Raw genomic sequence first — 27,838 nt, 5'->3', positions numbered from 1 at the left:
AAACGAGACATATATGTAACGATTATCGTTGTAAAGACATTTAATGTATATATATCATATTAAGAGATATTCATACATGATAATATCATGATAATATAATAATTTAAAATCTCATTTGATATTATAAACATTGGGTTAACAACATTTAACAAGATCGTTAACCTAAAGGTTTCAAAACAACACTTACATGTAACGACTAACAATGACTTAACGACTCAGTTAAAATGTATATACATGTAGTGTTTTAATATGTATTTATACACTTTTGAAAGACTTCAAGACACTTATCAAAATACTTCTACTTAACAAAAATGCTTACAATTACATCCTCGTTCAGTTTCATCAACAATTCTACTCGTATGCACCCGTATTCGTACTCGTACAATACACAGCTTTTAGATGCATGTACTATTGGTATATACACTCCAATGATCAGCTCTTAGCAGCCCATGTGAGTCACCTAACACATGTGGGAACCATCATTTGTCAACTAGCATGAAATATCTCATAAAATTACAAAAATATGAGTAATCATTCATGACTTATTTACATGAAAACAAAATTACATATCCTTTATATCTAATCCATACACCAACGACCAAAAACACCTACAAACACTTTAATTCTTCAATTTTCTTCATCTAATTGATCTCTCTCAAGTTCTATCTTCAAGTTCTAAGTGTTCTTCATAAATTCCAAAAGTTCTAGTTTCATAAAATCAAGAATACTTCCAAGATTGCAAGTTTACTTCCAAGTTTTCTAAATCCATTCCAAGTAATCATCCAAGATCAAGAAACCTTTATTACTTACAGTAGGTTATCTTTCTAATACAAGGTAATACTCATATTCAAACTTTAATTCAATTTCTATAACTATAACAATCTTATTTCGAGTGGAAATCTTACTTGAAATTGTTTTCGTGTCATGATTCTGCTTCAAGAACTTTCAAGCCATCCAAGGATCCTTTGAAGCTAGATCTATTTTTCTCATTTCCAGTAGGTTTATCCAAGGAACTTGAGGTAGTAATGATGTTCATAACATCATTCGATTCATACATATAAAGCTATCTTATTCGAAGGTTTAAACTTGTAATCACTAGAACATAGTTTAGTTAATTCTAAACTTGTTCGCAAATAAAAGTTAATCCTTCTAACTTGACTTTTAAAATCAACTAAACACATGTTCTATATCTATATGATATGCTAACTTAATGATTTAAAACCTGGAAACACGAAAAACACCGTAAAATCGGATTTACGCCGTCGTAGTAACACCGCGGGCTGTTTTGGGTTAGTTAATTAAAAACTATGATAAACTTTGATTTAAAAGTTGTTATTATGGGAAAATGATTTTTATTATGAACATGAAACTATATCCAAAAATTATGGTTAAACTCAAAGTGGAAGTATGTTTTCTAAAATGGTCATCTAGACGTCGTTCTTTCGACTGAAATGACTACCTTTACAAAAACAACTTGTAACTTATTTTTCTGACTATAAACCTATACTTTTATGTTTAGATTCATAAAATAGAGTTCAATATGAAACCATAGCAATTTGATTCACTCAAAACGGATTTAAAATGAAGAAGTTATGGGTAAAACAAGATTGGATAATTTTTCTCATTTTAGCTACGTGAAAATTGGTAACAAATCTATTCCAACCATAACTTAATCAACTTGTATTGTATATTATGTAATCTTGAGATACCATAGACATGTATACAATGTTTCAACCTATCATGTCGACACATCTATATATATTTCAGAACAACCATAGACACTCTATATGTGAATGTTAGAGTTATCTATACAGGGTTGAGGTTGATTCCAAAATATATATAGTTTAAGTTGTGATCAATACTGAGATACGTATACACTGGGTCGTGGATTGATTCAAGATAATATTTATCGATTTATTTCTGTACATCTAACTGTGGACAACTAGTTGTAGGTTACTAACGAGGACAGCTGACTTAATAAACTTAAAACATCAAAATATATTAAAAGTGTTGTAAATATATTTTGAACATACTTTGATATATATGTATATATTGTTATAGGTTCGTGAATCAACCAGTGGCCAAGTCTTACTTCCCGACAAAGTAAAAATCTGTGAAAGTGAGTTATAGTCCCACTTTTAAAATCTAATATTTTTGGGATGAGAATACATGCAGGTTTTATAAATGATTTACAAAGTAGACACAAGTACGTGAAACTACATTCTATGGTTGAATTATCGAAATCGAATATGCCCCTTTTTATTAAGTCTGGTAATCTAAGAATTAGGGAACAGACACCCTAATTGACGCGAATCCTAAAGATAGATCTATTGGGCCTAACAAACCCCATCCAAAGTACCGGATGCTTTAGTACTTCGAAATTTATATCATATCCGAAGGGTGTCCCGGAATGATGGGGATATTCTTATATATGCATCTTGTTAATGTCGGTTACCAGGTGTTCACCATATGAATTATTTTTATCTCTATATATGGGATGTGTATTGAAATATGAAATCTTGTGGTCTATTGTTACGATTTGATATATATAGGTTAAACCTATAACTCACCAACATTTTTGTTGACGTTTAAAGCATGTTTATTCTCATGTGAATACTAAGAGCTTCCGCTGTTGCATACTAAAATAAGGACAAGATTTGGAGTCCATGTTTGTATGATATTGTGTAAAAACTGCATTCAAGAAACTGATTTCGATGTAACATATTTGTATTGTAAACCATTATGTAATGGTCGTGTGTAAACAGGATATTTTAGATTATCATTTAATCTACGTAAAGCTTTTTAAACCTTTATTTATGAAATAAAGGTTATGGTTTGTTTTAAAAATGAATGCAGTCTTTGAAAAATGTCTCATATAGAGGTCAAAACCTCGCAACGAAATCAATTAATATGGAACGTTTTTAATCAATAAGAACGGGACATTTCAGTTGGTATCCGAGCATTGGTCTTAGAGAACCAGAAAATTTGCATTAGTGTGTCTTATCGAGTTTGTTAGGATGCATTAGTGAGTCTGGACTTCGACCGTGTTTTCTTTAAAAATGATTGCTTAACATTTTTGTTGGAAACTATATATTATTAACATGTATATATTATGTGATATATTAATCTCTTAACATGTTTGATATTGTGTGATAGATGTCTACCTCTAGCACAAATCCCATTGACTCACCTAATAATAATGAAGAGTCGAATATATATTGGACTGATTCACAAGTTCCCGAAGAGGAACCGGAAGAAGAATCAGAACCGGAAGAAGAATCAGAACCGGAAGAGGAGGAACCGGAGGAGGAAATAGAACCGGTGGGGGAAATAATAAAATGGTTAAGTAAAAGAAAATCCTTAACCAACCGACCAAAGTTAATTATGGTCAATGGTGTTTCCGCCAAGAAAGCAAAATATTGGGAGGATTACCAATTCCCCGATGAATCGGATTCCGATGAGAATTCCGATGATGTTATAGAAATTACCCCAACTGAATTTAAAAAGGCAAAAGAAAATAATAAGGGAAAGGGCATAAAAATAGAGAAATCTAATTCCAATCCCGATGAACTTTATATGTATCGTCAACTCCCGAAGTCCTTAAGTTGTAACAATGACCCGGGAACCTCTAAACCACCAGGTTTTTCTAAACCGTTGTGGAAAACGACAGCTAGTATTAGGGGAACATCATATATCCCTAGAAACTTGGCAAAACGAACCAAAACCGAAGAAGAAGAAACGAGCGAGTCAGAATAAGATAGTTGTATTCGTGTGGTGTAATATATGTAATATAGTGTGCTTATGCTTTATGATATATGTAAAAATTGCTTGTATTAATAAGTATTTTTTATGAATCTAACTCTTATCTATTTTACAGTTTAAAAACACAAAATGGATAGACAACCCAATATTTTAAGAGACCTACCCGGAGACATGATTGATGAAATCTTGTCTAGAGTCGGTCAGAATTCCTCGGCACAACTATTTAAGGCGAGATCAGTTTGTAAGACATTCGAAGAACGTTCCAAGAATGTCTTGGTTTATAAGAGACTTTCGTTTGAAAGATGGGGGATATCACATTGGGAAACCCATAAGTTACGATGTGTTTACTTTGACGCATATATTGCGGGGAACCCAAATGCTATTTTACGCAACGGGTTAAAAATTATTTTGACTCAATGTATCCGAATATAGGACTTCATGATTTAGAAAAAGCGGCTAACATGCAACATAAAGAAGCATGCTATGCTTACGGGTTAGTAATGTTCGCTTCTCACCAAAGTGAGAAAAAGAACATCGGGCTACAACTATTAAACAAAACATTCCCACAAGTGACGGAGTCGGTAATTGGGGTAAGAAATGAGGTTTTTAGGTTATTACGAGACTGTTGGTCATTACGTAACCCTCGTCCCTTTGACGACGTTACAACACGCTGTCTTATCAACGGCCATAACAGTTATGTTCCACAAGACCAAGGATGAGAAGTAGTCCTAGTAAAACCAGAATGCATGACTTGTTTCTGGACGTATGAATTACGTGTCTTTATTGCCTTTGCTGAACGACTTGTGTACTAGCTAGAATTATCTTCACAACTATCTTGTATCAAAGTTATTGTGTGCTATATTTCATGCTTTATGTAAAATAAGCGGTATTGTAAGTTTGTAAAATATTGTATATAAAAGTTTGAACGCGAAATATTATTATAATCAGTTTTTCATATAGAATTGTAGTAGTTGAATTGTATATTAGCTACTAAGTATGAACTTAACGGGTAGGTAGTACCCGAATTTAAACTTATAAAACGCTAATATGAAGAAAAAGCTTTTATAAATGAGTTCATATTATGCTACGAAACATTATTAACTACTCTTAATATTCTGTATGATTAACTTGTTCCATTTGACTATTTTGAAGGAAATGGCACCGACTACTCGACACACCGTGAATATGAATGAAGAGGAATTCCGTACTTTTCTAGCTTCAAACATAGCCGCAGTACAGGCTGCGCTACATACTAACAATAACCTTGGATCTAGCAGTACAGGAAATCATGTAGGATGCACCTACAAAGAATTCACTGCCTGCAAACCTTTGGAATTTGATGGAACCGAAGGACCGATCGGATTGAAACGGTGGACCGAGAAAGTCGAATCGGTGTTTGCCATAAGTAAGTGTACTGAAGAGGACAAAGTGAAGTATGCTACGCATGCCTTCACAGGTTCTGCGTTAACATGGTGGAATACCTATCTAGAGCAAGTGGGACAAGATGATGCGTACGCACTACCGTGGTCAGCATTCAAGCACTTGATGAACGAGAAGTACCGTCCCAGAACCGAGGTCAATAAGCTCAAGACAGAACTTAGAGGGTTACGAACCCAAGGATTTGATATTACCACGTACGAAAGACGATTCACAGAATTGTGCCTATTGTGTCCGGGAGCGTTCGAAGATGAGGAAGAGAAGATCGACGCGTTTGTGAAAGGATTACCGGAAAGAATCCAAGAAGATATAAGTTCACACGAGCCCGCCTCCATACAACAGGCATGTAGAATGGCTCACAAACTAGTGAACCAGATTGAGGAAAGAATTAAAGAACAGACGGCTGAAGAGGCCAATGTGAAGCAAGTCAAAAGAAAGTGGGAGGAAAATGGTGATAAGAATCACCAATACAACAACAACAATAATTACAATAATAATCGCAACAATTATCCCAACAATCGCAACATCAATCGCAACTACAACAAACGGTCCAACAACAACAACAACAACAACAACAACAACAACAACAACAACAACAACAACAACAACAGCAACAGCAACTACAACAATCATCCCAACAACAATAACAACCGTAACAATAATAACAATCAGAAGCAGCTATGCCAAAGGTGTGAAAAGTATCACTCGGTGTTCTGCACCAAATTTTGCAACAAGTGTAAAAGAAATGGTCATAGTGCGGCGAAGTGTGAGGCCTATGGACCAGGGGTTAATAGAACGAAAGGAACAAATGGTGTCGGAACGAGTAATGGTGGAGCAAGTAGTGTCGGAGCAAGTTATGCCAATGTAGTTTGTTATAAATGTGGAAAACCGGGCCACATTATTAGAAATTGCCCGAACCAGGAGAACACGAATGGACAAGGCCGCGGAAGAGTTTTCAATATTAATTCGGCAGAGGCACAGGAAGACCCGGAGCTTGTTACGGGTACGTTTCTTATTGACAATTAATCTGCTTACGTTTTATTTGATTCGGGTGCGGATAGAAGCTATATGAGTAGATATTTTTGTGCTAAATTAAGTTGTCCATTGACGCCTTTGGATAGTAAATTTTTACTCGAATTAGCAAATGGTAAATTAATTTCAGCAGATAATATATGTCGGAATCGAGAAATTAAACTGGTTAGCGAAACATTTAAGATTGATTTGATACCAGTAGAGTTAGGGAGTTTTGATGTGATAATCGGTATGGACTGGTTGAAAGAAGTGAAAGCAGAGATCATTTTTTACAAAAATGCAATTCGCATTATACGAGAAAAAGGAAAACCCTTAATGGTGTACGGAGAAAAGGGCAACACGAAGCTACATCTTATTAGTAATTTGAAGGCACCAAAACTAATAAGAAAAGGTTGATATGCTGTTCTAGCACACGTCGAGAAAGTACAAACTGAAGAAAAGAGCATCAATGATGTTCCCATTGCAAAAGAATTTCCCGATGTATTTCCGAAAGAATTACCGGGATTACCCCCACATCGATCCGTTGAATTTCAAATAGATCTTGTACCAGGAGCTGCACCAATAGCTCGTGCTCCTTACAGACTCGCACCCAGCGAGATGAAAGAACTGCAAAGCCAATTACAAGAACTTTTAGAGCGTGGTTTCATTCGACCAAGCACATCACCGTGGGGAGCTCCTGTTTTGTTTGTTAAGAAGAAAGATGGTACATTCAGGTTGTGTATCGACTACCGAGAGTTGAACAAACTTACCATCAAGAACCGCTACCCACTACCGAGAATCGACGACTTATTTGATCAACTACAAGGCTCGTCTGTTTATTCAAAGATTGACTTATGTTCCTGGTATCATCAAATGCGGGTGAAAGAAGATGATATTCCAAAGACTGCTTTCAGAACACGTTACGGTCATTACGAGTTTATGGTCATGCCGTTTGGTTTAACTAATGCACCAGCTGTGTTCATGGACCTTATGAACCGAGTGTGTGGACCATACCTTGACAAGTTTGTCATTATTTTCATTGATGACATACTTATTTACTCACCAAGTCAGCACACTTCCTGCCAATAAGAGAAGATGACAAGATGTAGAAGTTAGCACGACTGTATTTGAAGGAAGTCGTCTCCAGACATGGAATACCAATCTCTATTATCTCTGATAGGGATGGCAGATTTATTTCAAGATTCTGGCAGACATTACAGCAAGCATTAGGAACTCGTCTAGACATGAGTACTGCCTATCATCCACAAACTGATGGGCAGAGTGAAAGGACGATACAAACGCTTGAAGACATGCTACGAGCATGTGTTATTGATTTCGGAAACAGTTGGGATCGACATATACCGTTAGCAGAATTTTCCTACAGCAATAGCTACCATTCAAGCATTGAGATGGCGCCGTTTGAAGCACTTTATGGTAGAAAGTGCAGGTCTCCGATTTTTTGGAGTGAAGTGGGGGATAGACAGATTACGGGTCCGGAGATTATACAAGAAACTACCGAGAAGATCATCCAAATTCAACAACGGTTGAAAACCGCCCAAAGTCGACAAAAGAGCTACGCTGACATTAAAAGAAAAGATATAGAATTTGAAATTGGAGAGATGGTCATGCTTAAAGTTGCACCTTGGAAAGGCGTTGTTCGATTTGGTAAACGAGGGAAATTAAATCCAAGGTATATTGGACCATTCAAGATTATTGATCGTGTCGAACCAGTAGCTTACCGACTTGAGTTACCTCAACAATTCGCGGCTGTACATAACACTTTCCATGTCTCGAATTTGAAGAAATGTTTTGCTAAAGAAGATCTCACTATTCCGTTAGATGAAATCCAAATCAACGAAAAACTCCAATTCATCGAAGAACCCGTCGAAATAATGGATCGTGAGGTTAAAAGACTTAAGCAAAACAAGATACCAAATGTTAAGGTTCGATGGAATGCTCGTAGAGGACCCGAGTTCACCTGGGAGCGTGAAGATTAGATGAAGAAGAAATACCCGCATCTATTTCCAGAAGATTCGTCAACACCTTCAACAGCTTAAAATTTCGGGACGAAATTTATTTAACGGGTAGGTACTGTAGTGACCCGAACTTTTCCATGTTTATATATATTAATTGAGATTGATATTTACATGATTAAATGTTTCCAACATGTTAAGCAATCAAACTTGTTAAGACTTGATTAATTGAAATATGTTTCATATAGACAATTGACCACCCAAGTTGACCGGTGATTCACGAACGTTAAAACTTGTAAAAACTATATGATGACATATATGGATATATATATATATAGTTAACATGATACTATAATAAGAAAACATATCATTAAGTATATTAACAATGAACTACATATGTAAAAACAAGACTACTAACTTAATGATTTTTAAACGAGACATATATGTAACGATTATCGTTGTAAAGACATTTAATGTATATATATCATATTAAGAGATATTCATACATGATAATATCATGATAATATAATAATTTAAAATCTCATTTGATATTATAAACATTGGGTTAACAACATTTAACAAGATCCTTAACCTAAAGGTTTCAAAACAACACTTACATGTAACGACTAACGATGACTTAACGACTCAGTTAAAATGTATATACATGTAGTGTTTTAATATGTATTTATACACTTTTGAAAGACTTCAATACACTTATCAAAATACTTCTACTTAACAAAAATGCTTACAATTACATCCACGTTCAGTTTCATCAACAATTCTACTCGTATGCACCCGTATTCGTACTCGTACAATACACAGCTTTTAGATGTATGTACTATTGGTATATACACTCCAATGATCAGCTCTTAGCAGCCCATGTGAGTCACCTAACACATGTGGGAACCATCATTTGGCAACTAGCATGAAATATCTCATAAAATTACAAAAATATGAGTAATCATTCATGACTTATTTACATGAAAACAAAATTACATATCCTTTATATCTAATCCATACACCAACGACCAAAAACACCTACAAACACTTTCATTCTTCAATTTTCTTCATCTAATTGATCTCTCTCAAGTTATATCTTCAAGTTCTAAGTGTTCTTCATAAATTCCAAAAGTTCTAGTTTCATAAAATCAAGAATACTTCCAAGATTGCAAGTTTACTTCCAAGTTTTCTAAATCCATTCCAAGTAATCATCCAAGATCAAGAAACCTTTGTTACTTATAGTAGGTTATCTTTCTAATACAAGGTAATAATCATATTCAAACTTTAATTCAATTTCTATAACTATAGCAATCTTATTTCGAGTGGAAATCTTACTTGAAATTGTTTTCGTGTCATCATTCTGCTTCAAGAACTTTCAAGCCATCCAAGGATCCTTTGAAGCTAGATCTATTTTTCTCATTTCCAGTAGGTTTATCCAAGGAACTTGAGGTAGTAATGATGTTCATAACATCATTCGATTCATACATATAAAGCTATCTTATTCGAAGGTTTAAACTTGTAATCACTAGAACATAGTTTAGTTAATTCTAAACTTGTTCGCAAATAAAAGTTAATCCTTCTAAATTGACTTTTAAAATCAACTAAACACATGTTCTATATCTATATGATATGCTAACTTAATGATTTAAAACCTGAAAACACGAAAAACACCGTAAAATCGGATTTACGCCGTCGTAGTAACACCGCGGGCTGTTTTGGGTTAGTTAATTAAAAACTATGATAAACTTTGATTTAAAAGTTGTTATTATGGGAAAATGATTTTTATTATGAACACGAAACTATATCCAAAAATTATGGTTAAACTCAAAGTGGAAGTATGTTTTCTAAAATGGTCATCTAGACGTCGTTCTTTCGACTGAAATGACTACCTTTACAAAAATGACTTGTAACTTATTTTTCTGACTATAAACCTATACTTTTTCTGTTTAGATTCATAAAATAGAGTTCAATATGAAACCATAGCAATTTGATTCACTCAAAAAGGATTTAAAATGAAGAAGTTATGGGTAAAACAAGATTGGATAATTTTTCTCATTTTAGCTACGTGAAAATTGGTAACAAATCTATTCCAACCATAACTTAATCAACTTGTATTGTATATTATGTAATCTTGAGATACCATAGACACGTATACAAAGTTTCGACCTATCATGTCGACACATCTATATATATTTCGGAACAACCATAGACACTCTATATGTGAATGTTGGAGTTAGCTATACAGGGTTGAGGTTGATTCCAAAATATATATAGTTTGAGTTGTGATCAATACTGAGATACGTATACACTGGGTAATGGATTGATTCAAGATAATATTTATCGATTTATTTCTGTACATCTAACTCTGGACAACTAGTTGTAGGTTACTAACGAGGACAGCTGACTTAATAAACTTAAAACATCAAAATATATTAAAAGTGTTGTAAATATATTTTGAACATACTTTGATATATATGTATATATTGTTATAGGTTCGTGAATCGACCAGTGGCCAAGTCTTACTTCCCGACGAAGTAAAAATCTGTGAAAGTGAGTTATAGTCCCACTTTTAAAATCTAATATTTTTGGGATGAGAATACATGCAGGTTTTATAAATGATTTACAAAGTAGACACAAGTACGTGAAACTACATTCTATGGTTGAATTATCGAAATCGAATATGCCCCTTTTTATTAAGTCTGGTAATCTAAGAATTAGGGAACAGACACCCTAATTGACGCGAATCCTAAAGATAGATCTATTGGGCCTAACAAACCCCATCCAAAGTACCGGATGCTTTAGTACTTCGAAATTTATATCATATCCGAAGGGTGTCCCGAAATGATGGGGATATTCTTATATATGCATCTTGTTAATGTCGGTTACCAGGTGTTCACCATATGAATGATTTTTATCTCTATATATGGGATGTGTATTGAAATATTTAATCTTGTGGTCTATTGTTACGATTTGATATATATATGTTAAACCTATAACTCATCAACATTTTTGTTGACGTTTAAAGCATGTTTATTCTCAGGTGAATACTAAGAGCTTCCGCTGTTGCATACTAAAATAAGGACAAGATTTGGAGTCCATGTTTGTATGATATTGTGTAAAAACTGCATTCAAGAAACTGATTTCGATGTAACATATTTGTATTGTAAACCATTATGTAATGGTCGTGTGTAAACAAGATATTTTAGATTATCATTTAATCTACGTAAAGCTTTTTAAACCTTTATTTATGAAATAAAGGTTATGGTTTGTTTTAAAAATGAATGCAGTCTTTGAAAAACGTCTCATATAGAGGTCAAAACCTCGCAACGAAATCAATTAATATGGAACGTTTTTAATCAATACGAACGGGACATTTCATGTTGGCCCTTCACAAAGAAAACAGCATCGCCTGCTGGTTGAACTAAGATTCGTCTGCTGGTTGAACTACAATTCTTCAGCTGGTTGAACTAGCTTAATCGGCTAAGTACAAGTTATGTTGGTTCGTCTGCTGACTCTCCGGCTGAGTGAATTAAGGACTGAAGAAGGGTAACCCCCGAGCCTCTTGAACCAGTTCCAAAAACACTTAGGTGATAAGAAATAGATGGAAGCACGACCATTACTTGACCAGATTTGGGTGTAACGGATTTTGAGCTTGTGCTGGTTGTGTTACTGTTTACATTGTCCACCTCACCCGCATCATCCTCCCCATATGAAAAGGAACTTGACCTCAAGTTCTCGAGGTTGTCATCTTCTTATTAAGACATCAGATCTCCCACATTGAAAGTGCTAGATACAACAGTTTCCCCAGGCAGCTCGACCTTGTAAGCATTATCACAAACCTTTTCCAATACTTTGAATGGAACCTCAGCTCTTAGCATCAGCTTGTTCTTCCTTTTTACTGGGAATCTTTCCTTCTTTAGATGACTCCAAACAATATCATCATGAATGAAAGTGAGCTATTTTCTGTGCTGGTTAGCCTTAGCCTTGTACTGCTGCTTAGTCTTCTCAATTTTTGCCTTCACCTGTTCGTACAGCTTCTTCATTTCTCTTGCTTTTTCTTCTACCTCAACACTTTCCTTAGGCTCAATTGCAAAAGGAACCAGATCAATGGGTGTGAGTAGATTTGCACCATAGCAGATTTCAAATGGTGATTTTCCTATAGAGTAATTAGGTGCTCTGTTAAAAGCAAACTCAGCATGTGCAAGCTTGAGATCCCACTCCTTCAAACTTTTCTTCACAAGTGTCCTCAACATGATTCCAAACTATATTTTGGAGTAGTTTTGACTACATGTGAGAATAAGCGATTGTCACGTTCTGATTGGTCCTTTAATTTTAACCAAATTGTTAAATTCAAATGAATATTTGACAAAAATAATTTGTGTGAATGTGGTATTCATACCACTGTTTCCTGTACAGACTTTGAGAAATAGTAATAAAATCTTTGGTTGCCTTTAAAAAAAAAAATATTTCACAAAAATAATCTTATGATTTTTGATTGTCTTAATTTAATTTGACAAAATTCCCAAATTCGTCCTCGTGTTTTGCAATTTTCTTTTTTTTAGTCCCTCTCCCTCAAAATCATTTATAATAGTCCTTAAATGCCATTTTAAGTCTCAATTTGGTCCCTCTGTTACATTTGCTTAAACGTCCGTTAAGGTTTCTGGACACATGCTGCTCACGTGATTACAAGGCAACGTTTTATAATATGCAGTTAATAAAAAACCTAGACGTCTCATATTACTGCAGTTCATCCACGCTTTTCTTCCACGACCTGTTCATGCGACTCCAATGTCTGTGAATAATCCATCTTCTTTTTTGAGGATATAATCGATGGGCCTCTCCAAAACGGTAAGATTTCGTTTTTCTTTTTTGTTTGATTTTACAGATACCAGTAAAAGCAGTACTGTTCCATTGATTTTTTTTTTGATTTAATCACAGATAGTCAGTTGATTTCTTATATTGATGATGATTTGGCTTTAGTTGAACAATCTGGTTATCAATCTGGTGGTGGAAGAGGTCTTGGTCAAACTGGTGGTGGAAGAGGTCTTGGTCAAACTGGTGGTGGAAGAGGTCTTTGTCAAAGGTGGAATCAAGGTTCAAGTCAATATGGTTAAAGCTGGAATCAAGGTTCAAGTCAATATGGTCAACAAAGACAAAAACTACCAGTCAAGAGAAATGCATAATGGTTTATGAATGATCATGTTGAATCTGATGTACTGTTTTTTTAATGCTTATTTTGGATTTTGAATGTTTATTTGAACTAGTGTTTATGCTATTTTGGATTTTGAATGTTTATTTGAACTAATGTTTATTTGAATCTGATGTACTCTTTTTAAATGCTTATTATCAATGAATGTTTAGGTTAAATGCAGATGCATGCTTAGGTTAAATGAATTTGGTTAAATGCATGATGTTTAAAAAACAGTAATCAGGTTAAAAACTGGAATCAAGAATGAATCTGTTTTTTTTTTTTTTTTTTTTTTTTTGCAAGGCAGATCAAAACAGTCAACAAGGGTCACTTTTGAGTCTAATGGGTCAAAACAGTCAACAAGGGTCAAAATTGTGGCTTTATATTTAACATGGGTCAAAACAGTAATCAGGTTAAAAACAGCCATCAGGATGAATATTTTTTTTTTTAAGGCAGGTCAAAACAGTCAACATGGGTCACTTTTGAGTCTAGTGTGTCAAAACAGTCAACATGGGTCAAAATTGTGGCTTTAGAGTAATCATGGGTCAAAACAGTCAACTTTTGACTTTTTTGGTTTAAAACAATCAATAAGGGTCATAATGGGTCATAACAGTCAATAAGGGTGTCAAAATGAAACATCAAAGATTAAAACAACAGCTTAAAATGGCTCATTTAGAGGTGATAGAGTGAAAATGCTCCCTCTTAAATTGATCTATCCCACAAAAAATGCAACAATTGCTTTCCAGCATCATTTCCATCTTCAATAAAATGGTTTAGGATATTTGCAATTTCAACCCGTATGACTTATTCAGAATACTTGCGTGGTTCACTTATTAGATAAGTATTACAGTATCAAGTCAGGATGTTTGCCCATTTGAAAAGAAAAAAAAAAAAGATCACCCAAATCGACATCTGCCACCTCTAATCCGTTTAACTGTTTTAACAATAATATGGACTTAAGAACTGATTAAGTTAAAGGCAGATCAAGCTTTGAATACATAATGGGTCAATATGGGTCATAATGGGTCATAACAGTCAATATGGGTCAACATGGGTCAAAATTGTGGCTTTTGCAATAAAAACAGTAGCACAAAAACAGAATTTTTATTGAATTTCAAACTTCATTACAACATTACAAATCTGAAATACATTTTTCAATAATGATAACTCCAATCTACACTACAATCTAATTCAAATATAGATACCAATAACATAAAAAACTAAACCAGCTAACAAAACAGATTGTCTTCCATCTTCTCACTTGTTCATCTTTTTTTTTTTTGCACAATTTCTTCAATTGGAGGATCTACCCATCCAATGAAGCCGCAATTTTGTCCCTGTATCAAATCAGTAAATAATTCATTTATATGAAAGGCTCATTGTTACACACGTTAAACACAAACAATCAAATTAATGAAAAAAACTTACCTTTCTTGCACAACAGAAGAATCTTCGACCTGGATTCTTTGTTGTTGAAGACTTACGAATAATGAAATCACTCCCACAAACACAATACACCTTCATTGGAGATAAGAACTGAATTGGTCAAATTAGGATTAGGTTTTTTTTCTTTCGAGTTCTATTTACGTACTGAATATATTCAATTTGGGGGTCAAGGTTTTAGAGGGAAGGGATACCAGTCACGTGAGCAGCATGTGTCCAGAAACCTTAACGGACGTTTAAGCAAGTGTAACAGAGGGACCAAATTGAGACTTAAAATAGCATTTAAGGACTATTATAAATGATTTTGAGGGAGAGGGACTAAAAAAAGAAAATTGACAAACACGAAGACAAATTTGGAAATTTTGTCATTTAATTTTATGTCTTTAGCCAAAAAAAAAAAAAAAAAAAAAAAAAAAAAAAAAAAAAAAAAAAAACGGAGTTTTAAAACCGGTAACTCCCTTCAGCCTGAATCGTCACAACATAATCGTCTTCCCCCTGTTTTCCTTCATAGTCAAAACCCCCAAAATTAATCTATCTCATTCTAGGGTTTGTTTGTTCACAATCACTCGATCCTCAAAACCCCTAAATCAATTACAATTACATAATCCCTATATGTGCAATGTACAGCAATTTTAAAGAACAAGCAATCGAGTACGTAAAACAAGCAGTACAAGAAGACAATGCCGGAAATTACTCAAAAGCATTCCCTTTATACATGAACGCATTAGAGTATTTCAAAACACACTTAAAATACGAAAAAAACCCTAAGATTCGTGAAGCGATTACGCAGAAATTCACCGAGTATTTACGTCGTGCGGAAGAAATTAGGGCTGTGCTTGATGAAGGCGGTACCGGACCGGCGGCAAACGGAGGTGATGCGGCAGTTGCTGCACGGCCGAAAACGAAACCTAAAGATGGTGGTGGTGGAGAAGGTGATGATGGTGAGAGCTCGAAGCTTAGGGCTGGATTGAATTCTGCAATTGTTAGGGAAAAACCTAATGTGAAATGGAATGATGTTGCTGGACTTGAAAGTGCTAAACAAGCTTTGCAGGAAGCTGTTATCTTGCCTGTTAAGTTTCCTCAGTTCTTCACTGGTTAGTAGATGAATAGGTCCCTTAAATTTAAGAACTTTATTATCGGTATCGTTTAGTTCTTGCAGAAGTAGGGAGAATTGTGTTTGAAAGTGTTATTCTATTATCAGATTTGATGATAGTTGCTTGGAATTGCATATATTATGTGCTTATGGCTTGTGGTATTTTAATTCCAAACAACAATCGAGTGTTTATAGGTGCCGTGTTTTAGCTTAAGTTAGGAGAAAGAGAGTTTTATTTAGCTTTTAAGAGTCGAGATGGTGCTTATTTCAAACGCACCTGGAATCTATTCACATTTCTTTTAAACAATCTGAAACAACACCTAAATGTGCTTTCTTATATGGTGTCTGTTTTGTTGATATCATGAAGATACATAACGAAATGAATGAGTTCGAAAAGTGGATTTGTAGGGATGTTGAATGAGTTGAACTGACTTCTATACCTAAGCAATATGGTGTCTTCTTAAGTTCATTTTTTCTATGAAGAAAGCTGTCTTTTTTTTTTTTTTTTACTTTATATACATTGTGGTGGTAGGTAAAAGGCGGCCTTGGAGAGCTTTTCTTCTGTATGGTCCACCTGGGACTGGAAAGTCTTACTTAGCTAAGGCTGTTGCCACAGAAGCAGACTCTACATTTTTCAGGTATGAAATCTGGACACTTGTAGTTAAATCAGAGCTTTTCTTATATCTTCTTGGACTCTCAGTCATATGTTGCTGGATATTTTAATGTGATACAGTGTTTTATTTGTTGAAATTCTAAATAGATGCAATATTAGTCATAAGGTTCGTCTCTACATACAAAATGTTGAGAACTGTGAATAGTGATATGGAATGTTAGAATAGTCACTTGCATAAATACACGGACACACAGGTGCTTGTAAACCTTTATTTTTAAGTCTTTTTATCCCTTTCTTTCTTAATTTTCTTGAAATTTGTTCTATCCTTTTAATTTCACTACATATCATTTTTGTTGTTCAGTTTCATATTGTTCAACTTACTGATTTCCAAGGTTAGTTCCAGGTTTATAGCGCTTTTAGTACATAGGCAGTAACCTTTTGTATATGAAAATAGGTTTACTTTTTTGGTTTCAAACCTTAGATGAGTAGATGACTAGTGGGTCAACTAATTTAGACTAAATATAATCTGTATGATGTTTGAACTGAGGATATAGATTGGAAATTAACAATAGGATTTATGAATACATAGAAGCTCGCTATGGTACTACTGGTTATATCGTATGAGTTCACGAGTAATAAAAGTGAATCAAACATAAAGGAATATGAATATGAATTGAAGTTCATGTAATTGGTACAAGAAACATCAAACGCCTAAAACTCAAGACTTGGACAGAACTGAGATGAAGAATTAAAGTTCACTAAGCACTATATGCTAAACACACAGTTTAAAGACTGCTTTAAGTATTATTTTTTCTTGTAAAATGTTGTTCTTAAAGCATAGATTTACAGATGTGCTACTCGTGAATGAGATCAAACGAACTTAGAATAGTCTAAAACCAATGCAAAGACATGTAGGTGAATGGATGGCTTAGAAAGATGAACATTCATTCCTACCCAAGTAGATTTTTATATCTTTGGTTGGGTTTTGTAGTTGTTGATCTCGAAGCTGAAGTCGATATAGAATTTTGCTTTTGCTTGCAATGAAGAATGACTAGTCCTTGTAAATGGATAAACTAACGTAAAATCCTGTTGCTTCGGATGCGTGTATCAGTTTTCAGATCTTGAACATATGAATTGCAGTTGTGAATGTTTTTTAAACTAAATGATGCCCTACAAATTATCTCTGTCACATCATGTTAGTGCAGTCATGGTTTCCAGCCCATGATATTTGCTAATGAAGCTTAAAGCATGGTTGTATAACTCGGCCTAGGTGTTTCTTTTTGCATTCAAGATACGTTATTATATATCATACACTAATAAGTGGGCAAGTGCTATTGTCGAAATGTCTCAACCGTAACAATACCATTTACATGCTTAAAAAGAGGTGGTTTTTTTTTTTTTTTTTTTTTTTTTTTTTTTTTTTTTGAAAGGCAATAAAAAGAGGTGGTTTTGAGTTGTATATTTTTGTATTTTCTTGACATGCTTATACTGCTTTGTTTTCATTTTCTTCTATTCATGAACTTAGGCCAATAAGTTGGCAAGTGCCAACTGCTGGTTTCCTGCAGTGTTTCTTCTTCAGATCTTGTTTCAAAGTGGATGGGTGAAAGTGAAAAGCTGGTGTCAAATCTTTTTGAAATGGCTCGTGAAAGTGCACCTTCTATCATTTTTATCGATGAGATTGATTCTTTAAGTGGCCAACGTGGAGGAGGTAATGAGAGCGAGGCTTCAAGGCGTATTAAAACCGAAATTCTTGTTCAGATGCAGGTGATCTTTGAAAACTAAAATAGTACATTAAATTGCCACCTTTAAGTGTATTACTTAAACTTTGCAGAAAGAAAAGTTAATGAAAAAAGTATCATGTGATTAATGCTTGATTAGTATTGGTGATGTTGTTAACTATCTCTTAAACATTTATGTTCTTATTCTTTCAGGGTGTAGGACACAATGATGATAAAGTTCTAGTACTTGCAGCAACAAATACACCCTACTCCCTGGACCAGGTCTCTTAAAAAAAAAAATTTAAAAACTCTTTTTAAATACTGAGATTTCTTTAAGCTAATAATTCGCCATAAAAAATTGTTGCAGGCTATTCGTCGGCGTTTCGACAAGCGTATTTATATTCCACTTCCAGATCTGAAAGCGAGACAGCACATGTTCAAAGTAAATATGGGGCCCTCTACAAGAATGCATTTTAATAAAACTTTTAATTAAGTATTTGGTTGACATGATAAGTGATTTTACTTGAAATTCAGATTACATATCTTTAAAATTGATTGCAAATTTATGAACCCTTACGTATAATGTGGTTCGTGGGTTAATATACAGGTGCATGTAGGAGATACTCCAAATAACTTGACTGAAAGCGACTTTGAAACCTTAGCTCGTAAGACTGAAGGGTTTTCTGGTTCTGATATCGCTGTTTGTGTAAGTACTGTTTTTATGTACACTTCAGGGACTTTAATTAGACTTTGTGCTTATCACATCTGCTAATTCTGTCATATGTGGCTTTTTTAGGTAAAGGATGTTTTATTTGAACCTGTACGTAAAACTCAGGATGCAATGTTCTTTGTTAACACACATGATGATTTGTGGGTCCCATGTGGACCAAAACAACGAGGGGCTGTCCAGATCACCATGCAGGATCTTGCAGCCAAAGGGCTGGCTGCAAAGGTAATGTATTTCTCGTTTTAAATAGTTGACCAACTAAAAATTCTTTCAAGATTAACCTTTTTTTAGTAGTTGGAAATCTGAGAATTATTAGTATCACATAATCACGTTTAAAACATACATCTAAACACCTCGTGTTTGCGCTAAGCTAATGATTCTTATCACTTGTCGGATGTCATCAAAACCTATTACAGATTAGTCCACCACCAATCATACGAGCGGATTTCGACAAGGTGCTAGCGAGGCAGAGGCCAACTGTGAGCAAAAGCGACCTAGAGGTTCACGAACGATTTACGAAAGAGTTTGGGGAGGAAGGTTAAAAATTGCAAGTTATCACCATTAATAGCAAATGTATTTTAATACGCTGTGTTGTTGGATTATGTAAGCTTAAGCGTGTTCAAGCTTCTTCCAGTTGCTAAGTCGACAAACATTTCATGATTTATTTCTCAATTAATGAAATTGTAAGCTGTTATTAACTTAATAATGTTCGAGTTACTGTACGTTTCTTTTTATGTAATAATTATTATTTTGAGTTGTGTGAGAATCGTGTCCGAACTCTGAGTCACTGTACAAGTCATTTGCATATGGATTAAGTGCGATTTTACGACAATGTTTGAGATTGTCTGATTGTATAGTTTCATCACTCGGGTCTAATTGTTTGTTTGAGACATTTTGGCATATAAATTGTTTTGAACAAAGTTGAACACTTGTTAAAGCATAAAAGATTGTTTATAAGTATGATTAAATCTGAAATTATATGTTTCATTTATACCTTAATTGTTTCCCAGAAAAGATAAAAAATTTCATATAAAAACCAGGTATAAGTACTAAAAACAGAGTATATGTTTTAATTTCTAACCGTGTTATTATATTATTAGATAGTAGATCATACTGTAATACAGTTCTCATAGAACACAGCCAACAATGAACTGCCGGCTCTGAAAACTGCATTGCCAGCCGGCTCATTGATGCTTTTCTCTAATTAAACTTTCATAATCAAACAAACTGATTTACTATAATCTATGCATGGCATCTTAGATTCTTAATGACTTGATCAACTATAATAAAGTGAACTTTCAAATGCAAACTGTTAAACTTACTATATAAGATTGCTTAAATTGTTAAACTTGCACAAAAGCTATTCGGCAAGTATGAAAATAGCAGCACTTTTCGTTGTTACTTTGTTCGTTACCCTGAGAATATGTCATGGACTTACCAATAAAAAGGTACAGAAACATTTTCTTCCCTTAACATAAAATGGTCCTGGTTACAACTTACGCCGAACTAACAACTTTCTCTTTATTGATTCGTATAGCATTACATAGTCTACATGGGACCCCACTCGCACCCAAGCTCAGAGTCTGTCATTTCGGCTAACCATGAGGTTCTCACTTTGGTCCTTGAAAGGCAAGTGCATATATAAATATAGATGAAAACCAGTTTACTATATAAAGACATCCTTTTTGTTTATCTTATTGTATTTTGCGCGTCTATATTCTTTTTTAACCCACGAAGTAAATATAGATCGAGTATATTGACAAAACGTTTATTTTTCAGTAATAACGAAGCAAAAGAAGCAACAGTTCATCACTATACTAAAAGCTTTAGAGGCTTCTCTGCAATGCTTACACCTGATCAAGCTCTAAGACTTTCAGGTCCGTTACTGCATCCAAATCTGTTAAAAACCACTCACAAACATCAATCAATTTTATATATCAATGAATAAACTATTATTAAACACCTTCCAAGTTTTGTAAAATGAATCGTCAGTAACATCAATTTCGCTTGTATTGTTATAGAAAATGAAGGTGTCATTTCAGTGTTTGAGAGCAGGATGAATCGACTGCACACGACTAATTCATGGAGATTTCTAGGAGTGGAATCTATACCACAATTTAATAATCCTCCTCCAGATTTAAAATCTGATGTTATTGTTGGTGTCCTTGATACCGGTAATTGTTATAAACACTACTTCCGTTATAAAATTCACGAAACTTTCATTCATAGTAAATGAAAAGGATGCTCCATTTAGGTGTTTGGCCCGAGTCGCAAAGCTATAATGACTATGGATTAGGACCTGTGCCAGCTAAGTTTAAGGGAGAGTGCATTTCAGGACAAAATTTCACACGGTCTAACTGCAACAGGTAATTAGAAACAACGTTGTAGGTGTCGCTAGTTGGGATTTAATCTGCTAAGTCGGAGACTAATCGTGGACTAGTTTGACGTTGACTAACTTTGAGTTGGACTGTATTTGACCTACTTTGATCAATTTTGACAAAATAAATCGACTATGAACACTAACAAATACGACTTTGACCTAATAAATTTAATTTTTTGACAACTTTGACCGAATAAAACAGCCAAATCAAAGACTGGTCGAAGATTAGTCGGACTACTTCAAAATCTTAATTAGTTGGACTAGTCAGGGGCTTTTACAACCACATATAAAAACGGACTTGTCGGGGCTCAGGGGCTAATAATTGTTCTCGTCGCAAATAATGGCTTTTAATTTCTTGATTTCGTTTATTATGAATGGATTCTTTCAGGAAACTTATAGGAGCTAGATACTACTCGAAAGGATATGAAGCCGTAAATGGACCTCTTGAGAATGCCAACCGTACATTCTTTCGATCAGCATGAGACAGTGAGGGCCATGGGACGCACACGTCGTCTACAATTGCTGGATCGAAAGTCTCCAACGTCAGCGTACTGGGGCTTGGTTCAGGAACCGCAAGAGGAGGTGTACCAAGTGCTAGACTTTCAATCTATAAAATTTGCTGGTTCGACGACTGTGAAGATGCCGATATTTTTGCAGCAATCGATGATGCTATTGAAGACGGTGTCGATGTTATTTCCATGTCTCTTGGCCCAAACCCTCCCCAGCCAATTTATTATAAAGACGCGATTTCGATTGGATCATTTCATGCATTTCAAAAAGGCGTTGTGGTATGTGCGTCTGCGGGAAATAGCTTTTTCCCACGTACGGCGGCTAATGTTGCCCCATGGATCTTGACTGTTGGTGCTAGCACGATTAACCGTGAGTTTCCATCATACGTAGTTCTTGGAAATTCGAAACAATTGAAGGGTTTTGGCGTTAATACGATGCCCGATCAAGGAAAACAATACGGGTTGATATCGGGCAGTGTTGCAGCAGCTTCCGGAATCCCATCTACAAATGCAAGGTATTTGTAAACATCACTAACAAAGAAAGTAAGGCGTTGTTTGTTTTTTTAGCAGATCTTACTATGTCTTACGTCTGTGTGCCCGTAACTGCAGACTTTTGTTTTCCTGAAGACATAAAGATAGAATAATGTCATATTCTGTTTGCAAACTCGCAGAGTTAGAACTATGCGCGTTGCATACATGATTAAGTTATTTTGCAGACATAAAAACAAGCAGTCTTCACTATTTAGCATACAGGCCTTTAGGCCATATCTTCTTTATAGACATGGTCCGCACATCTTCAGACAAAAACATCTTAAAAACAAACACCTAAAAAATTGCAAATATTGAACATTTTTATATTTTTTAGAACTCCTGTAATATAGCTTTTGCAAGAACAATACGTTGGATTCGAACATGATCAAGGGGAAGATCGTAGTGTGTAAACTCGAGATCTTGACCGACAGCAGAATAGAGAAAGCGATTGCAATAAAAGAAGGTGGTGGTGCTGGAATGATCCTCATTGATCTTGTTTCGAAATACGTTTTCTTCCAATCAGTTATTCCAAGTGTTTTAATCGGACCAGCAGAATCTCAAGAACTTCAATCGTACATGAACAACGAAGAGTAAGTTCTGTAATCATACATTCTCTACAAAGAGATTAAAAAATGTAAAACATGATTCTGATCTAACATTATTTGTTTAATCTTTTAGGGATCCAACGGCTAGAATTTACTTGACAGTAACACACGTTGGGACGAAACCAGCGCCAGAAATGGCGATCTTCTCTTCAAAGGGACCGAACATTATAACTCCCAATATAATAAAAGTTGGTATCTTGATGACAACTCGATTCGAAATGAAACTCAAATCCTGATACTGTAAATTTTGAATGCAGCCTGATATAACGGCACCAGGAGTGAATATTTTAGCAGCATGGTCACCTATCTCGACGGCAAATACAGCTGGCAGGAGCATTAACTACAACATAATCTCGGGCACTTCGATGTCGTGTCCGCACGTAGCAGCAGTTGCAGTGCTGTTAAAATCTGTTCACCCGTACTGGAGCCCCGCCGCCATTAAATCTGCAATAATGACAACAGGTAACTAATCGTCTAAGACTATTCCTTAACGTCTGTTACAGGGCGTTAGATTTCAATTGGCCCGTGAGTTGGAAAAATTTGACACCCCTAACGTTTGTTACGGGACGTCAAATTTGACATTTTCGGGGCGTCAACTATATATATGATGGACAATGTCAAATTTTTACACCCAATTAAACTGTGCCACCCCATTTCCACCTTATTTATTTATTTATTCTTTTCCTCCCAACTTCAAATCTTTTATAACCACATCAGCCAAAAACCTTTTCAATCAAATTTAACATCCAAATTTGACTCTAACCATAGCACAATTTCAAAATTTTATAGTGGCACGTCACAGTCAAAACCTTCTCTCTACTTCAGTTAACACTAATGAGTTGCTTGTTTTTCAGTCAGCATATTTTATATGTCTTTTGTCTACACGCCCACAGACATTGCAGACATTTATTTTTATGAAGACTTAAAAATAACATCTTATTCTCTACAAACTCACACTTAGAAATATGCTTATAAGTGTTGTAGACATGACTAAATTATTTTGCAGTATTCGGTGTACAGACCGACCACATCTTGTGGACACTCGACATTGTTCTCTACACTGTAATGGGTGGTCTAATTACATAATAATCTGTTTTTCAAATTATTACATAATAATCTATTGCTAACACTATTGACACATAACAATAACCATTTCTTAAGTTTTTATCCACATCTACTTGCTGACTGATTAGATCATTCTTGTTGCAGCTACCAACACCGATAACACTCAAAACTTGATCAAAAACGACGATTCAACATATGCAACTCCATTCGAATACGGATCAGGACACATAAATCCAGCTGCAGCTTTAGATCCGGGACTCATTTACGATTCTGACTCCAACGATATGATCAACTTCCTTTGCAGCTATGGCGCAAGTTTCACACAACTCAAGAACCTAACCGCCACACCAATTTACTGCAACAATTCTTCATCACCTTCTTACAACTTCAACTATCCGTCTATTGGTGTCGATAGTATGACTGGTAACTTATCTGTTTACCGCACCGTTACTTACGTTGGTGAAGGCCCCACATCTTATTACTCAAAACTAGAAGTGATTGTGGGAGTGAAAGTTTCAGTTTACCCTGATGTATTGAGGTTTTCGAAATCAGGGGATAAGATGACTTACAGGATCGATTTCGTACCTTATAAGAGCAGTAATGGGAGCTTCGAGTTTGGATCGTTGACATGGGTGAACAACATTCACAGAGTTAGGGGTCCGATTGCTGTTAATGTAGTTTCGGTTGAGATATAATATGCACTCGATCGACAATCGAACACACGAACAAATACTATTATATTATATACGACTACACATATTATTATTATTATATTATATACATTAAAGTGAGATTTGAACTCGTTACTCTTAATTAATGGGCACTATCGTACCCATTGTGCGAGCCCTATTTTTGATACGTAAAATGAGTTTCTTAACTAAAGATGAAGGTTTTAGCTTAATTTGTTGTACAATGTACATCAAGGGCTTGACATAACTCAAAAAATAATTTGACGTTTTATATATTTTCCCTCTAATTTCAAAAGTTTTGGATAACTCAAAACGTGATTATATATGGGAATTATGGGCAAAATTCAAAAATGTAACATAAGATGATAGTAGCAATATAGTACGGAGTATATAAACTATCGATATAAATATAAGAGAATATGTATAAATAAATATAATAATTATATCTCGGATCATGGAACTTTTGATCTCATTAATCTTGCCTTGGAACTTGAATTTAATGGTGATGAAAATGAGATGGAAAAGTGAATTAATTCTGGCCTTCTGGGTTGGAAAATGAATTTGTATTTATTTAATATTATTTGTTGGACAATTAATTTGAAGGTAACATTTAATTTAAGGATTCATGTATTTACTAGAGGGAAAAAATTGTAGTAACATAACAGTGATAACAGCAAGTTTAAGGATGATTTGTAGAAATGCAGGACCTTTTGCAATTCTCATGAATCAAAAATGCATAGTTGGATATAAATATATTCAATTAACTTAAAAAATGTTCTGTATTATTACTCGTATATTTTTAGGGTAAATAACCTAAAATAACAATTGAAATGGAGCTATATCACATGTGTTTAAGTTCTCAACAGCTAAAGATCATATCATATTACAAAACTGCGATTGATTCATCAATCAATGAACACATTTTCTTCTACAAATCCTACTCTCCTACAACAACAATAACATACACTTTCTATCTCCTAAACAACAATCTACCCTTCTATCAAGATATAAACTTTCTTGGCAATGGAAAAATCGACTTACGTAAAGGTTTTTCAAATCGCGAAAACCTTCTAGCAACATGTAATTTCCTCTTTATAGCAGGAACCTTTTTCGATACAGCTCGCCATATCATCTGCACAGCATCATTATCCCTTGAAGGATACTGATACTCAAAAAAATGTTCAACTTCTTTAAGTTTCTTCCACTTTTGTGCCCACTCATCTTTCGTTATACTTCTTATAAAGTTTATCAAAAAGTTTTCTTTTAAAGCGTCTGATGTTCGAACGAATATACAAAACTCTGTGTAATCAAGAACATCTACAAAGGGTAACTCAATTTCGTCGCTTATAATAACAGGAACACAATGACTAGCAATTGCATCGAACAAACGATTCGAAGACGGTGTGTCACCGGCTATATTAAGACAAAATTTAGATGATTGCATTCCTTTTGTAGCAGAATGAACACCTTCTTTTTGAACACTGCCGAACGCGAAATGAACATCTTTTTCGTTCTTTAAAAGGTAAAAAATTTCTTGACGAATAAAGCCACCGTCTTTTCTATAAATCGCGCCCTGGAAAAACAGCAAGATCGTTCGGCTTTCAAAACCAGATGAATCGTTTACATAACTTTTAATGATATGTTTGTAAGGCGCAATCACATCTTTATCGACGTTCGCTATAGACGGTGGGTACCTTCCGAAATCAGAAAGAATGAACATTGCAGGCCATAACTGCATTCGAGCATCGAGTAAACTATTTGGATGATGAGCCACAATTATATGGTCAATTCCCCCGGATCTTTTCCATTCGGGTTGACCCGTTAAGTAATCAACTAACTTCTGTTGTAGTTCTTTGTTTCTATTGGTTTTTTGATGTGGGTTTAACCTCGAAAACCGATTAAAACATAGCGAAGAGAAAAAGGGAACGAATATAACATCAGCTTCAGTAGAGTTATGAACTCTAATAACGTTTCGATCACCAGCATTATCGAATTCTGAGGCTAAAATGTCTAGAGTAAGCCAGTACGCTACGCTATGTTGCACGTTCAACCCACCAGGGTACTCGGGTACTTTTAAACGGATATCGGGCCATGTATTCTTGCCTTCTGGTTTCCAATCCAAGAGTTCGAAATGAAACTCGGAAGGCAAATCATACATAAACACTCTAAGAGATGATGTTCGTTCATGATCCATTAACAACGGATTAAAAGGGTTTGAAATGTAAGATTTCGAATGAGGTAACAAATTGTGATCAATGAACCGAAATCGGAAGTTGGAATTCAAGAATAGAAACCAAGATAACATGAACAAGGTGAATCCAATTAATAAACCAATTAACGATCTCATTGACAATAATGAAAAACCCCTCATTTCTTTAAGGCATTTCGACGAACAGGTTGTGGGGGTTGACGAAAAATGTTGTATTTCATGTAGAATGTGTGATAAATTTGAAGGGTATAACAATTGAAGAACATGTAACCCTCAAGAATTAGGCAAAACCCAGATGGAAGATGAATCTAAATCTGAAATTTGAATATTATTCGGAGACAATGAAGAAAAAGTTGAGAAAGAGGGTGGAAAGCAGATTGGTGTTAATGGAAGAAGTGGTTGAATCCATTCTGAACGTCATATGAGAAACTGGCATAGATTTAAGTCGGCGAAATATAGGGGGATCCATCCTTTTTCAATTACATTATTACTTTTTGTAATTTTTTAATTTCCATGAAATCTTTATTTCCTTTTTTTTAATGAATCTTTTATCTAGGTAGAAAAAGACTTTGTTAAATTTATACTTATAATTTCTTCAATCTTATTCTGTAATTTTATTTATTCTTCTTATATTTTGTTGTTTATTTTGTAGGTTATTTGTTGTTGTTGTTGTTGGTGTCTTAAAAAGTTGTGTTGCTGATTGAAGATTTGAGGGTTCTATTTGTTAAGTTTCAAAGCTTCAGGAGCTAAAGTAAAATAATTTCTATAGATATCAGATCCAGATCATTCTTTGATCATCATCTCATTCGACTCATCTGCTTTTCTGTGTTATCTCTCTCGTTTTATCACCAAACCCTAATTTTTTTGATCTGTTGTTTTGTGAAG

The 27,838-nt window shown here is 34.7% G+C and overlaps 3 protein-coding genes across 3 annotated transcripts; 2 read left to right on the top strand and 1 right to left on the bottom strand.

Moving 5' to 3' along the window:
• Window positions 1–15,288: 15,288 nt before the first annotated feature.
• On the top strand, window positions 15,289–19,830 carry LOC139844098 (protein SUPPRESSOR OF K(+) TRANSPORT GROWTH DEFECT 1-like). Its single transcript, XM_071834312.1, has 8 exons — window positions 15,289–15,908; window positions 16,440–16,545; window positions 18,086–18,284; window positions 18,452–18,520; window positions 18,606–18,680; window positions 18,846–18,944; window positions 19,035–19,190; window positions 19,382–19,830. The coding sequence occupies exons 1-8, from the start codon at window positions 15,434–15,436 to the stop codon at window positions 19,505–19,507; spliced, it is 1,305 nt and encodes a 434-aa protein (XP_071690413.1). The 5' UTR covers window positions 15,289–15,433; the 3' UTR covers window positions 19,508–19,830.
• A 508-nt stretch (window positions 19,831–20,338) lies between these two features.
• LOC139841953 (subtilisin-like serine-protease S) lies at window positions 20,339–24,750 on the top strand. Its single transcript, XM_071832138.1, is given in 10 exon segments — window positions 20,339–20,413; window positions 20,503–20,594; window positions 20,745–20,842; window positions 20,987–21,139; window positions 21,220–21,331; window positions 21,734–22,369; window positions 22,736–22,975; window positions 23,064–23,178; window positions 23,248–23,452; window positions 24,200–24,750. Coding segments are annotated over 10 exon segments (2,277 nt in total).
• Window positions 24,751–25,641: 891 nt separating this feature from the next.
• On the bottom strand, window positions 25,642–27,233 carry LOC139844096 (probable arabinosyltransferase ARAD1). Its single transcript, XM_071834311.1, has one exon. The coding sequence runs from the start codon at window positions 27,113–27,115 to the stop codon at window positions 25,745–25,747; it is 1,371 nt and encodes a 456-aa protein (XP_071690412.1). The 5' UTR covers window positions 27,116–27,233; the 3' UTR covers window positions 25,642–25,744.
• Between the last annotated feature and the right edge of the window lie 605 nt (window positions 27,234–27,838).

This window comes from Rutidosis leptorrhynchoides, chromosome 4 (genome assembly GCF_046630445.1).
Source record: "Rutidosis leptorrhynchoides isolate AG116_Rl617_1_P2 chromosome 4, CSIRO_AGI_Rlap_v1, whole genome shotgun sequence".
Classification (NCBI taxonomy): domain Eukaryota; kingdom Viridiplantae; phylum Streptophyta; class Magnoliopsida; order Asterales; family Asteraceae; genus Rutidosis; species Rutidosis leptorrhynchoides.
The sequence above is the reverse complement of the archived record's forward strand: the minus strand, read 5'-3'. Positions and strand labels throughout refer to the sequence as shown.